This window comes from Molothrus ater, chromosome 4 (genome assembly GCF_012460135.2).
Source record: "Molothrus ater isolate BHLD 08-10-18 breed brown headed cowbird chromosome 4, BPBGC_Mater_1.1, whole genome shotgun sequence".
Classification (NCBI taxonomy): domain Eukaryota; kingdom Metazoa; phylum Chordata; class Aves; order Passeriformes; family Icteridae; genus Molothrus; species Molothrus ater.
This window is the reverse complement of record NC_050481.2, coordinates 64,161,314-64,175,830: the sequence shown is the minus strand read 5'-3', so window position 1 is coordinate 64,175,830 and position 14,517 is coordinate 64,161,314. Positions and strand designations below refer to the sequence as shown.

The window sequence follows — 14,517 nt, the reverse complement described above, 5'->3', positions numbered from 1 at the left end:
ATCCAAGCTGAGTTCAGCAGGAACTGACCCAACAGGAGGAATTCAATTTGTCAGAACAAATACAGATGCCCACATTTAAGCTGGCCATGGCCACCCAGACCTACTTTGTTCTCAATGGTGAGAACTCAACACTTTTATTGTGCAACTGATCTTATTACATAGGGCATATCAGCAGTCTGCCAAATGAATCTCTCCAAGTATGTGACAGATGTCCAAGGTTAGATGAGATTAAACACGCCCTTCGTGTTTCTGTGATTCATAAGTCATCTAACAGATTCAATAGGAAGTTTCTTCCAAGCATTAGCTTTACTGAAGCTTGAGAGTAGAGTCAGCAGAATCATTATGTAATGATTTTGTAGGCACACCATGACAATTCTGTCTGATAAAAATATTTGCCTGTAATTCTTCATTAAATTTAAAGTTACTGTGTAGCAACTGCAAGAGGTTGACGGCTGCCAAGAGCCGTGAGATTGCTGAATAGAATGGTATTCTGGAGCTGTGCCCAGAGCTGAGACAAAATTTGACTCATCTTCATGCATACATTTCCAATAAATCATCAAACTAAAATAAGGATTTACCTCCATCATGAGGTTCCAGCAATACCGTGTTAGAGCTAAGAATTGATTACAGTATCAAGAGAAGCTTCTAAGAAACTTTAAAAGAAAGGTGATCTTTCCATAGATATATTTGATGGAATGTTTGTGGTCTGGAGTTTTGTTCTCCCAGAATGCACGTGTCTCAAGCACTGATTCAGTTGTTGGCAGCAGAATAAATAAAATATGAGCTCCATTTTGTTTCTTTGTACAAATTCAGAGCATATTAACAAATATGCCCCAGCCCTGGGTGCATTCAAGGCCACTTTGAATGGGGCTTGGAGCAACCTGGGACAGAGGAAGGTGTCCCTGCCTGTGGAAGGGGAACTGGAAACTGGTGGTCTTTAAGGTCCCTTCCAACCCAAAGCATTCTAGGATTCTAAGATTCTGTGAACTACGGAAGTGTGTAGGAAATACCATATTTGGGAAGACTATGCCTGCAAAAATTTAGAAACTGTAGGATGAGAACTGAGCTCAATCAATCATAGGTATTTTTGCTTGCATTTTCAGCTAACAATCATCCAACTAAAATGGAGATGAAAAGATAAAAGAGAGGGGGAGACAAAGAAAATAAGTAAATTGCAAACTATTTACCTGAACTTCATTTTGTTCAAACAGCTTTATGTTACAGCATTTTACTCAATCTTTTTCTGACCTATCTGTTGAAACCAAAAGTTTCTTGACATCTATCCTGGCACTTATTGAATGCTCATGCACTTTTGAGTGCAATGGAGTAGTAGTCTCAAGTGAGGATTTTAGGCATCACCATGATATAAACAACAATATAAAATACCTTCAACAGCTAAGTGACGAATATTCTATCTTTTTTGATAGTTAATATTTTAATTGGCATACTGAAGAGATCAGTAAACAATTATATAGATATGGAGATTTTTTAATCTACCTTTTTTTGAACGATTGGTGTAGCACTTTTTCCAAATCATTCCAGATTATGGAAGCACTAAACCCTATTAGTTCAAAAGAAATCCCATGAGCTTTAGTCTCTGTTTCTTAAGTACATATAATTTGATTCCAATACTTCTATTGGATATCTAAATAAATTTCAAAAATGCTTGTACATCTACTGAGAAAAGCGGTTCTGTTTTTTCAGATGGATAACCTCTCTAAGTGCTGCTCTGGATTTTTTAAAAGAATTGGTTAAAAATGATAAAAGGAGGAAGTTATCAGCAACCACTCTTCACAATATTTCATTGCATCAGCTTTAGCCACAAGGCTCATACTGGCCAGTCGGATTGCAGCATTTTGATATGTAGAGAACAGAAGGCTCAAAAAGACAGAAGGGAATTCATAGTGTTAAAATAGTATGAACAATAGATACTGTAACAAAATACTGTCTTTTGTTATCATTATGCAGTAATACAATAGCTTAGGTTATTCTTAATATTTTGTCTAATTACTATTAAAATATGCAACATTTAATCTTACCACTGAGAAGCCAGTGTAGTAAAGATATCAGTGATTTCAGGTTCTTGGAACAGTTTCAGAAGTTCTGGTTCAGATGATAAGTCAGCAAGGATCCTTAACTCAATATGGGAAAAGTCTAGAAAACAGTGTTAAAATGTATCTATTGCTCTAAAATAAAAACATACCTGCATTTTAACCAGTCTATCGCAAATTAAAATGTAAGCCTGGAGTAGTCAATCATTTCTTCATTCTCAAAAAAGGCAAATGCCTGTAAGAAGCTCATCCTGAAGATGCTATATTCCAGCTATGGATCACAAAGTGTCTCAATCCTTCATTATCTTCATGTGTCAATTAATCTTATTAGCTGTTTCTACTCACAAGGCTAAAACATCATCCGCTTCCAAAACATAATAAGGAACACACATCACATAACAAAATTAATTGTTACTCAGGGATTTGACAGCCTTGTAAAATATGTCATCCAAAGGAGAGGGGAAAAAGACATGAGAGAACTGTGACTATTAATATGTATGAGAATAATAATTCACTCTCTCTTACCTGCTGCTAAAAATGTACATCCTTTTTTTGAAACAAACAGAGTTCTTGGGGAAATAGTTATTATGTCCTCTTCTTTTCCTAGAGAGGAGATACACATTTAAATCCCAAACTGCAGTTCAAAAGTATTGTGCTGCAAACCGTAGGTTTTATACCAAATACACAGCTGACACCAGAGAAATGGCAGTGTAAGCAAACTAGCAGAGCACCAACTGCCAGCACCACAATTATTTCACTGTATCAGTCATGTACAACTTTACCTCCACCATTCTTTGCAGCACTGCTTACTTCCTTTCTCAAATCAAAACCTTTCCTAAACACGAGCTATCAAATATATACAATAACTAAAATTATTCACAGATCACTTAATAAAGGATACACTCATAAAGAATGATCTAGAAAAATAAGTAAAAATATGTATTTTTGTATCTTTGAACATGCTGCAGCAATGTGATAATAACCAAATTCTGAGATGGTAGGGGAATATAATATTGAGAACATACAGCTGTCATAGGCATCCAAACTGTAATGACAGAAATCCCCAATAATATGATCAAACACTAACACAAGGTACTAGAAACTGAGTGCATCCAGGGAATATCACTTGACATAGTGTAGGGAGGGATAGTGGTTTGAAATGTGACAGAATCTGGTCAGCATAAAAGTGAAGAAAATAGAAAAAACGTGTCTTGATACAGGAAAAACTTAGAAATTCATTTTTGAGAAGCATATAAGATGATTAACAAAGTCTCCAGAAAGTTTCATATGCTACAGTTATGTCCAGCACCTCAGGTTGATGCTGCCCCTGCTGACACAATTTTTAATAGCAACTTTTAAAAAATACTTATAAAAATGACTCATGTAGATAAAATAAAACTGCTGTCAAAATTTTACATTATCTTCCCTAGCCTCCTGTTTAATGACCTGTATTATTTCCAACACAGGGAGTGAATAGCTGTGAAAAGGCAAAGCTTGCCCTTAGCAGAGAAACATTGAGCAGCACTGGCCAGCTGTGGCTGCAGGCATTCCAGGAGGAGAATGTGTGTTCCAAAACCTTTCTCATATTTGAGTCTGCTCCTGTGGGCTTCTCTCTTTATCGCTTGGCTCATGCTTTTCTAGACTTCACTTTGATTCTCTCTGAACCATCTGCCTTAAATCATCTGCCTTAACACATCTGTTATCAAAAACAACACATCTGACTAACTACTGGTGTTTAGTTGTGAGTATGATTAAAATGGCCCAGCTTAAACATTGACTCAGGCAAAGCCTTATGAGCTAAACACACAAAATCATCCCTAGGATATTTAAGATGTATCATTTCATTTGGAAAAAGTGAGGGAAACAAAATAAATCTAAAAGCTTGTAACTATTTAAATCAGGGCTAAAACACCAAATATTTTTTTTTCAGGAACAACCAGAAAAAGTAATTGGTTTAAATGTTAATGTAATTGATCATCTGATATTTAATGCTGGACCTCTCAGCTTGCTTCAAAATGTAATACCACACAGTAAAATAATTAGATAAAACTGTCTTTTCACCTTAATAAAAATACAGTTTACCTTTTATGTACTGTTTCTTTGCAATTGTAACTGGATGTTTAGAGATACCCTGAATGTTCTACAAACAGGAAGAATAAAAATGCTTAGTAAGTAAAAATTCATTAAAATATGTTTAGGAACAGTTTATTACCAGCATTAGTGATACTAGTGCCAACAACTTTTCCCCATATAATAAGAAAGATTAACCACTTTGCCTTCCAAGGAATCTTCACACTCTGCATCTGTATACACTTTTGAACATTTACTCTTCCATGAAAATTGGAAGGTTCTAAGAACAATTACTCACTTGTGGCCATTTCAAAGCCTAATCTCTGGATGCACCATAGAAGATAATTAGCAGTCCAATAAAAAAGAATTTTCTTCTTGTTTTAACCTGTGTCTTTTAGTTATATTGCATTACTTCTGAGAAAAGAACACATGTGAATCTTGCCTGCAGGCTAAAGGAGCTGAATATTCTTCAGCCTCTAAGATTTTTTCTGGTATCTATTTCTACTTTTTTTAAATGCATGATAAATAAGGAGCCATTTATTGTCTACATCACATCAGTACAGGTTAAAAACTAGAGCTAATTTTATCAACCAACATGCAGGTCTAGGATCAGCAGCAGATTTTTTTTCATGATCTGGGTTCATACACCTCCAGTAAAGCATCAAAGATGCACACAACAACTCCTTGCTGTTATTTTGTGTCATTATGCCTCTTTATCTAGAAAAGCAACACATGGCAAGAGAATGTGTATCAAGCTCTGATTTTGTCATTCCATGTAATTAATTTGCAAGTGGTTCAGGAATTAGAGGAACATATTAATATTATGTAACACTGAAAGTTCAGAGAGTGGGAATAGTGCTATATAATTTCCAAATCAGAATGATCATTTTCTATGCAATTTTCAACTCAAAATTGTTATTTTAAACTTAAGAGGGATGTAATCAGACAGCAAAAGCTATTGAAATCTAAAGCAGAAGCAAAAGAACAAAACCCCCAAACCACAACAGTGCCATTCCTAGAATTAGTAGCACCCTTAAAGATGTACAATTAAATGTATTCAAGTTGAACACCTGCCACAGCACCCTACAGAGAGAGAGAGGAAAATACCACACAAAATACAGAATATTTTCACAGCATGGGTAAAAACTAGCAACACTGCTCTCAGTCCATCAATACTCAGAAGAAACACTTGCCAACTGGAATTTTTTATTATCTAGAAACATTTAAAAATACAGTTGTGTCAATGCTTATGGTAATGCATATTTTAAAATCATTTTTTGAAGCAAGCAGTTATTTAATCTGTACACAAAACTAACACTCCCATTGGCAGCTATTGATTTCCAGTAATGAGAAGCTGGGGAGAAGCAGTGCTCATTCCTATGAATAATATGCAGTCCAAGTGGCCATGGAATTTAGTAGATCCTCAGAAACTGAGAAAATTTAGTCCTTTACTATGTACCTGGACATGAATGAATGTGGGAGCCTAATTTTACACACATTAAAATATATTTTAACTCTGATTTATAGAACCATTCTAACAGAGGATGGAGAGGGGGTTTTCATTTGACTCTACACTGGTATTGTGACATGTACTTAATCAGGTAATTTCCAGCACAGGTTAAAATTGTTTCTAGTTACTCTCACTGATATTTTTCCTTGTCTCATTAGCTTCAAAATCCTGAACAAAGTGAATTTAAAAAAAAAAAAGGATTTCAAAATCTATCAACATTGTAAAAATCAATCACTACATTGCTATCTTATTTACATTGAGGGCATATGAACAAAGTCTACCTTAAACTCAGTTTTAAAAGTGTCATTAATAATTCTGGAAAACACCAGTAAGTAATTACAAGTGCAAAATGTCTTTTCACTTGTAAATTAGTTAACACCTCATAATTTGACTAGATCTTTGGAAAAGAGGTAACTCAAGAAACATGAGAGTTGTAATGTTCATCTTTAAGCTATTGGAATAGTTTAGCACATCCCTCTCGTCTAATTTTAGACTAATTAATTTTAGGCAAGTTGCTGGTTTAAACAGGCTATGTAAAATCCCTCTACAGCCAAGGATTCTACCTCTACTGGCTGTTGAGGGTAGAATCTACAGCCAGGACAGGAATCTCCAGGTGGATAGTTCAACCTATCTGTATAAGACAAATACTGACAAGTTGTTCCTAAGGTTCCCCTGAACGTGAGGTATTCTGATATTTAGATCAAATTTTATTAAATTAATTTACTCCAGACATTTAAAGGAATAGAGAAATAAGGAGACAATCTCACAAGAGTCTTCTAAATATCAAGATTTCCTCTGCTTGAGTCAGGTGACTCTTTTACTGTATCAAAAGTGGAAAATTAATGTGGTTTGGGCACATGATCACAACCACTTCGGGCTACATAATATAACCTGTAGTTTTGTTTTTATGTGTACATTTCAAGTCTTTCTGCAAAAACTTCACAGATCATCCAATCTGAGATGTGAATGTTATGCCCTATTGTTAAAAAAGGGTATCCACATCTTGTTAGAACATACAAAGAAACAAAATTGCCCTCTCTGAAAAATCATGTTTCAACAGACAAGAAGGAATGCTTGAAAAGGTGTGGGGGAAAAGATGGTTGTGAAAGTTAACTATTATAATACCTCTCTTTACTGTTTCTGTGTAGGGGTTAAAAAAAAAGATTAAGCTATTCTAGTAGATAATTAACAAGAAAGTCCTAGCATTATTTTTAAAAAAATTAAAAACATATAAAAACAACACTCTAATCCAAAATTAGCTTTCAACTGACAGAAGGATAGATGAAGCCCAAATCCCAGATTCAATAGGTCTGAAAGGCTGTGATGATCAGAGGAGATTTCTGAAGAAAGCAGCTGTCACTATTATCTTCCACAAGGATAAGAAGGAAGATGCAGAAAACTACAGGCCAATGAGCTTCTCCTCAGTTCCCAGGAAGATGATGGCACAAATGAACCTAGAAAACATCTGCAAACATATTAAAGTCAAGTAGATGATCTGGGGTAGTCACCATGGATTTAGAATGGGGAAATCATGTTTAAGCAGTGACACCTTGTGCAATGCAGAAAGCAGCTCTGTGGATGCAGGGAGAGCAGCAGATGTTGTTTATCTTGACTCCAGCAAGGCTTTCAAAACACTCACTCATAAAAGCCTCAGAGAAGCTGCTGAAGTACAAGTTAGATAGTGGACAGTGAGGTGGACTGAAACTCAGCTGAACTGCAGCTCCAAAGGGCTTTGGTGAGTGGCACAAAGGTGCAGTCACACAGCTCGAGATCAGTCACTGCTGGAGCAGCCCAGGGGCAAATAAGGCCCAGCAGCCCCATCTGTGACCTGGATCACAGGAGCGATGCAACCTCAGCAAGATGGCAGGCAATCCAAAACCCTGAGCAGTGCTTGACATGGCAGATGAGTGATTCAGAGGGACCTCAGGCAGCTGGAGACACAGGCTGTCGGGGTCCCACAGGGTTCTCAGTCTGGAAAGCAGCTCTGCAGAACATAACCTGTGGATCATGGTGAAGAACAAGCTGAACGTGAGCCAGCAATGAGCTTTGTACTCAGGAAGGCCAACAGCACCCTGGGCTGCATCAGGAGGAGCATCACCAGCAGGCCAAGAGACTGATCCTTGTCCTCTCCTTGGGGTGCCTGATGGGAGCATGTAAAGAGGATGAAGCCAGGTTCTTCTCACTGATGCCCAATGACAGGACAAGAGGTGACAATCAGAAACCATTACAGGAAATTCCACTTGAATGTAGGAAAAACTTTTCTGCTGTGTCAGTGGTCAAACACTGGAACAGGCTGCCCAGAGAAGTTCTGAAAGCTCTACCCTTGGAGATATTCAAATCCTCAATAGACAATCTCCAGCAGTCCTGGCAAGGAGGCTCAGAACTGAAGGATTTTGGCTGAAGCCTGACAAACACAGCTTCAAGCCTCAATAAGCAATGCTCTAATCCATAAGGAAAGTTACTATATGCAAGGAGAGTAGAATTACCAATGAAACAATCCCTAATCAAAATCAAACAAGCAGTTCCCCAGTTTTATGAGTTTCTTCTCAGTCAGTTCAACTCTGCTGAGCTTTCTATTTCTGGTATCCAAAATTCTGTATCTTCATTTGCCACTGATATTTTCATTCCTTCCTAGATTAAAACCAGTATATTATTTCAGTTCCTTCCAAGGACTACAGTATACAGACATATATTAGATAAATTACCTTTGAAGTCAGTGAAGTTAGATTTCACCTAATCACAGAGGCTGGTGGTGCATTTTAATTCTTACTCTACATCAAGTAGGGTTGTTGTTTGTATTTCCTATACTCTGATTCCCCTTTCAGTTTTTTATAGGGATTCAGCTAACCCCTACATCTCTCCTCCTCCCCATTTACATTATTAATAGCATAAATTGTTATTTTGAACAAGTAACCTCAGTCAACCCTAGTGACTCTCAGAATACACATCCATGTCTGTATACAAAGGCATCAATAGTTATAAGCTTTTTTTCTTTTTACTGGAAAATGGCTCACTAATCTATAATTACCCAGATCTGCATTTCTAAAGCTTTATGGAATATGTCATTCTGGAGCCCTACAATCTGCAGGGAAGGGAACAAAGCAATGTAACAGGTAGTTACTGAAATAAATGGGCATGCACAGAGGTGGCTGCTGACTATTCTGTGGGCATTTGATTCTAATTCCCTCACTGTTCTAAGAGCTTACTTAAAAATAAGAACAGAGACAAAACTTCCTACTAAGATAAGAATACCCATTTATAAATGTATACAGAAGGGATGTGTCACAAGGGAAGTTAAAAAATAGCCAAGGAGTTAGACCAAACAGATAGAAGGAAGGAGTTGGACAGGTAAAGTTATGTACATATCCTTTGATGTGGTGACCAATCCACCTGCTGTTAGTGAGGCACAGTGCCAAACACCAGAGCAAAATAAAGGAATTAATTATTGTTTTACAGTGGCTACCAGTGCCAACAAAGAGCAAAAGCTAGTTGCATTTCTTGTAAACAATAACATTTACTGGGACTGTGATCTTTTAAGATTTAATAGCTCTAATAGATGTTGCTTCAGGAAACCAATTATTTCCTCATACTTGAGAAATACACAGATTTTCTTTTCCATTTGAAAAAAGTTCAGAACAGCAAAATTCTAGTTTTTCTCATGAAATATAGCACTCCAGCAAAAACTGAAGCATTACAAGTCAAAAGTTCCTGTGATTTCTATTAGCAACTTCTTCTCCAGAAAGTTTGTTAGAATAATTAGGCCACAACTATTCTCTTTGAACACCAACTCAGCTCTACACAATGAAACACAAAGTAAGCTTTTAAATCCACAGCATCTGTTTGATGACTAGCACTGTAATACTTTTAGAGCAGAAGCAAGACTTTGGTCTGTAAGACCAGACTTCATTACAATGCTAATAGATAGTTGGATGACAACTCCTTTGAGCTTTACATTACACATTTTTATCTGCTTCTTTTTTTTTTTTTCCAATTGCCTTTTTTTTTTAAATTCTTGTTATTCTTTACTCTTCCCTCTGGTTTATTTGCTTCTTCAATATTCTCTCACTCCTTTTCCTTCTTTTTCAATTGTCTTTCATTGTTCTAAATGGGACCACACCTGGTGATAAATTGTGCTTTCACATCTCATTTAATCAGTTTGAGAAGAAATTTGAGCATAGGTTCAGTGAACTGCTTCCTTGACCATCAACACTTCACTTGCTCCATTGTTAAAGGCCAGAGGTATTGGAGAACTAGCAAGGAAAACTGCACCCTGCCTAGAAGAGCATCTTTGCAATGCAGAATGAAAAGACTGAGTCCTGAGGCCACTCACAACATCAAACTCACTCAATTTATCTGGCACCTCCAAAGCTGGAGGCAACTCACTCATGAGAAATTACACAGCAAAAATAATTTAAAAAAACCTTTTGGAAAATTGCCACATTTAATTATTGCCCACACTAGCATTAATTAATAGTTCTAAAGGAATAAACAGCTATTTTTATGACTTCTATATGAAACACAATTTCAAGACAGTCTGAAGATCTAATTTTTAAAATATGCCATGGATCTCAATAAACACAGAAAATAGGAAAATGAACAAAGTCACCATAGCAATGCCAGCCTGGTATGGATGGGTACAGCAATTCCTTAGCAAACTTTGGCTTGTCTGTAATCGCCATCTAGTGGTTTGGGGAAAATTAAGGACATCTATTTTCCTTGTCAAAAACCACAGAATCACACAGACTTCTGGAAAAGGATTCCTTCATTTTTGGTACTAGTTTACACTTTTCAGCAGAGAATAATCAATTGAAGGTAAGGCACTACCCTCTTGCCTTACCAGCAGCAAAGAATTATCAAGATTTTTTAGACATCAGACAAGTGGGAAACTTAGAAGTTATTCATCCCCTTCCCACAAGCTTAATCAGCTTTGAAAGATGTGATCATAAGGAAGGGAAAAAGGGCAACCAAAATTCGTGACTTCTTACTGCAGAGAGTAGGCTCTAAGAATAGTGTTTGATTTCCTACAACTCATTATCTTTCTGCCATATTCCTTGAAATTTACACCTGACAATGATCTCAGGTAATAAAGATTTAGCAGCACATGAAAAAGGTTTTGATGAGTTATTTTTAAAATAAAAAAAAATAAATTACTCACTGATTTGATTAAAATCTGTGTTCTGTAACAAATTTTCACCTTTGCACAGCAAGCAAGGAAGTTTGTATATACACAGCTCTTTGTATCTTTCAAGAGAAAAAGACTGCTTGTTTCCCATATACAAACTGACTATATTTTATTACTTATTTAATTTTATTTTCCTGAAAGAAAATTATACACAGGATACTAGCTCTGTTACAGTAATATTCATTAATATGGAAAGATCAAACTCTGGGATGAACCCCAAGGAGATATGACTTGGTTTTGGTGGAAAAAAACAGTGCTAAGGCTTAGAGATAACTCCTTGAGTGGCAGCTGGGGATAGTAAATATTGTATAGTTTTAGATTAGCTGCATATTATAGCTTTAAAGCAAACAGTGTCAAGGGAATATTGTCCATAGGTACAAATACCAGGCCTCTAACCACACAAAAAATTACAAGATTTCCAGGTTGGAGCATTTACTGTTAAAAGCAAAGATGGAACAGTTGTTTTATGAAAAGGGTAAAATTTAGCATCTCAAACAAGATTGTTCCACATATTGAGGAATTTACTGACCATATGTTAGCAGGGAATTCCTCTTAAAAGGCTGTGAACAGGAGGCTGGTTGAAGGAGTTAAGGAAACCTAAGTAATGTCTGTTTGCTTCCAGTGAGGGAAGGACAGTCCCTGACTTTACAGAGGTGGCCCTTAACTGTAAATTCCCAAGAGTCAGAGGATGGTCATGCTGGGACAGAAGAACAATGGACAGCAAGGCCACAGGGGTGACAGCAAGATGAACTCTGTCCTATTCTGTCCATCTTCAGCAACTGTTATCCAAACCACTGGTTTTTTCCACTGTTGTTCCCAACTTGAGAGAGCACATCCATATCCAAAACTCTGCACAAAGTTTCCTGAGGCTTTATGAAAGGTTGCTGAGGAAATAAAGAATGGGCAAATTTTCCACTTAATGGAAAATTAATGACACAGAAATAAAAATGATTGTCAGCAGAGAAAGATGAATATAATAGGAATGTAGAGCTACTGAGATAATTTTCCTGAATTTCTTTGGAATGCCAATGACAAAGCTTTGGAAAATCATCACTGTGTGAAACCTGGTCCATCCAAGACAAGAAGTCTCTTTCAATCTATGTAACCTTTGATCTTCCCCTATAAACCATTTTTTAATCATTCTTCATTTCTGCTCTTGTCAGACCTCTCAGATATTTTAATTTTTTCCTAGATACAAATTGGAAGACAGTTGTACAGTAGAAGAACACTACAGAGCAAAATAAACTATTTAAATACTTTTCCTCTATTCAAACATGAAATCTATGCTGAGATGGAGTTAAGACTGTATTTTGTCTTTGCAAACAGGAATGCAGCCATCAGAGAAATATAGTAACACTTCCTCCTTTTGAGAGCTTGTAAGACAAGACATAATTTGTGTGTCTGAGATTTTTATTTTAAATGTCCTGTCAGAACATAAGTCTCCAAGCTCTGAGTAGTTCCTACAGTGTATGTCTAAAACTCCCTCTAATGGAGTGCTTCATATGAAAACCAAAAAAAACATCAGGCAGAATTTCTAAAATCTTAATCAATTCTCAAGAAGTTCCAACATAAAACTTAAGAACAAATAGACACAGAGATATTTAATATAAGGATCACATATGTATTTGTGCACATTGCTGAAGATTCAGCAATCTTATGTCTTATGGATGAGGACAGTAAAAATTACCTCAGCAGGACATGGGCTCCATGCAACTCCTGAGAGCTTACAGAGGCCCAGTGACTGTGACCAGTGGGGACATCAGGGGATGCTGCACATGCCAGCCTCAGGCACTAGAGAAGTGCCCAGACAGGAGTTGAAATATGAATGGATAAGCAGCAGCAGAACAATGACTATTACAGACATCAGTGAATGACGCTAATTGTTTCTTGCAAGCTGAACTCCATGCTAATATTGCACTTCAACTATTCTCAGATTACATGGAATCAGACTTAATAAAATTCCAAGAAACACCCCAAAGTGCATAGACTAACTCATGTAACAGAATACTTCCAGTAATAGATATTACTATAATGACTTTACATTAAAACACCTTTGAATCTGTAAGGTAGTAAAAGCTACATTAATCAAAACAAGCTTTTTAGCAAGGATGATTTTAATTCTGATTCTCGTTAGCTCTGTGCTCCAATCATATTATAGAGAAAAATAACCTGGCAGTGGCAGTAGCTTTATTCCAAGACGAATTTCTAAAACATGATCACAGCTTTGGCTTTTACCTGGAGCACTCCCAAAAGATCACTGGCAAAGGTCATTTAAAGGATAAAATTAATCAGCACATAATCAACAACCTTAGCAATGCCCACTCAATAGAAGTAAATGGTCAGTGCTGACAATTTAATTTATACATACTGGATTGAAATATATTAGCTTCTAATTTTAAAGAAACAAGTGGAAGTATGCAGTGCTGTCATCTCTCAAGCATAGGAAGATTTTAGAGGAACATTTTTTTCCCCCATTTCTACAAATCTAAGCTTCTGTGAGAATTTCTTTTGCCAGAAACTAAAGGATGGTGAAGGAAGAGTTCAGCCTCCATATCAATATTTCATAATGTGCTAAAAATACTCTGGCTGATATTTTTCCAAGTTGTATAGAATCTTTCATTTCTGAGCAGCCAATTTAATTGCTCTGTTTATTTCTGTGCTTATGTTTAGTTTGTAGAAGAAATAATGACAGACTACCTTATCCTGCATAAACAAAATGCAAGTATCTTTTATGCTATTACTGCAAGGAAGCAGATTTATACCAGCTGCACATTACCTTTCTTTAAATAATACACAGAACAATTATACATGCAAAGATGATCCCAAACAGAAGAGAAGAGGACAGGATTGAACTGCTTGTTTTAAAGAATGACAGCCCAGATGATGCTACAAGCTTTAGTGAGCCAAATTATGCTATAAAATGTTGTCCATGTATTGGATACACCTACTCACGATGAGGTAAATGAATCTACACAAATCAGGAGCACTAGAACAAAAAATGCCAAAGATGTGCAAATATCATAGAAAAGGATGCTGAGAGAACAAAGAGCAAACCTTGTTTCTGCATTTGGGTAATAAACCAAGACAATGATGTTCTGGAGCATCAGATATGAGTTTTACAATGTGACCAACAGTGACTTTCCACACTACAGCTGCCACAGTGATACCTAAGAACTTTCTATTGCAATGTTAAGGTAGTGTAAAATTTCATCCTGGAAATGTCATTGGACCAAAGTCTTGTCAACATGCCCATTCACTCATTTTTAAGTACAATTTTCCTGTACTTAAACTGTACATAGAACTTCAGCTGTGATGAGTGAGGAAGAGGAAATAGAGAACTTCTGTCTCCAAAACTGTAAATGTAGTTTCTTGAGGCCTTCATTAAGATCACTTAAAAAAAAAAAAACAAAACAAAGCAACAACAAAAGTGGCTATAAAAACATCATAACTCTACTCATAAAATGAGATACTATTTTAGTGCTATTAGTGCAGTAATAACCACCATATGACTCAAGAGTATTGGAATAAACATACTGAAAAGAAATATGGCACAAAAATATGCTCTGAATGCAAAAGATGCTCAGAGAACACCAATCAACCACAACAATCAGCAAGCACACTCTGGCTTTCTCTAACAGCACATCAGCTCATCTGAGTGACAGGGGTTTGTACTGACTAGAAAATACAACATTAAATTGCTTTAA

At 36.4% G+C, this 14,517-nt stretch overlaps 1 protein-coding gene across 1 annotated transcript in view; it reads right to left on the bottom strand.

Moving 5' to 3' along the window:
- Positions 1-14,517, bottom strand: part of POLN (DNA polymerase nu) — an 88,495-nt gene that overhangs the window by 49,343 nt on the left and 24,635 nt on the right. Inside the window, exons 15-17 of the mRNA XM_036382401.1 lie at positions 4,134-4,191; positions 2,577-2,654; positions 2,040-2,154 (exon numbers count right to left, since the gene is read on the bottom strand). Coding sequence (XP_036238294.1) covers positions 2,040-2,154; positions 2,577-2,654; positions 4,134-4,191 — 251 coding nt within the window. The remainder of the gene's footprint in view (positions 1-2,039; positions 2,155-2,576; positions 2,655-4,133; positions 4,192-14,517) is intronic.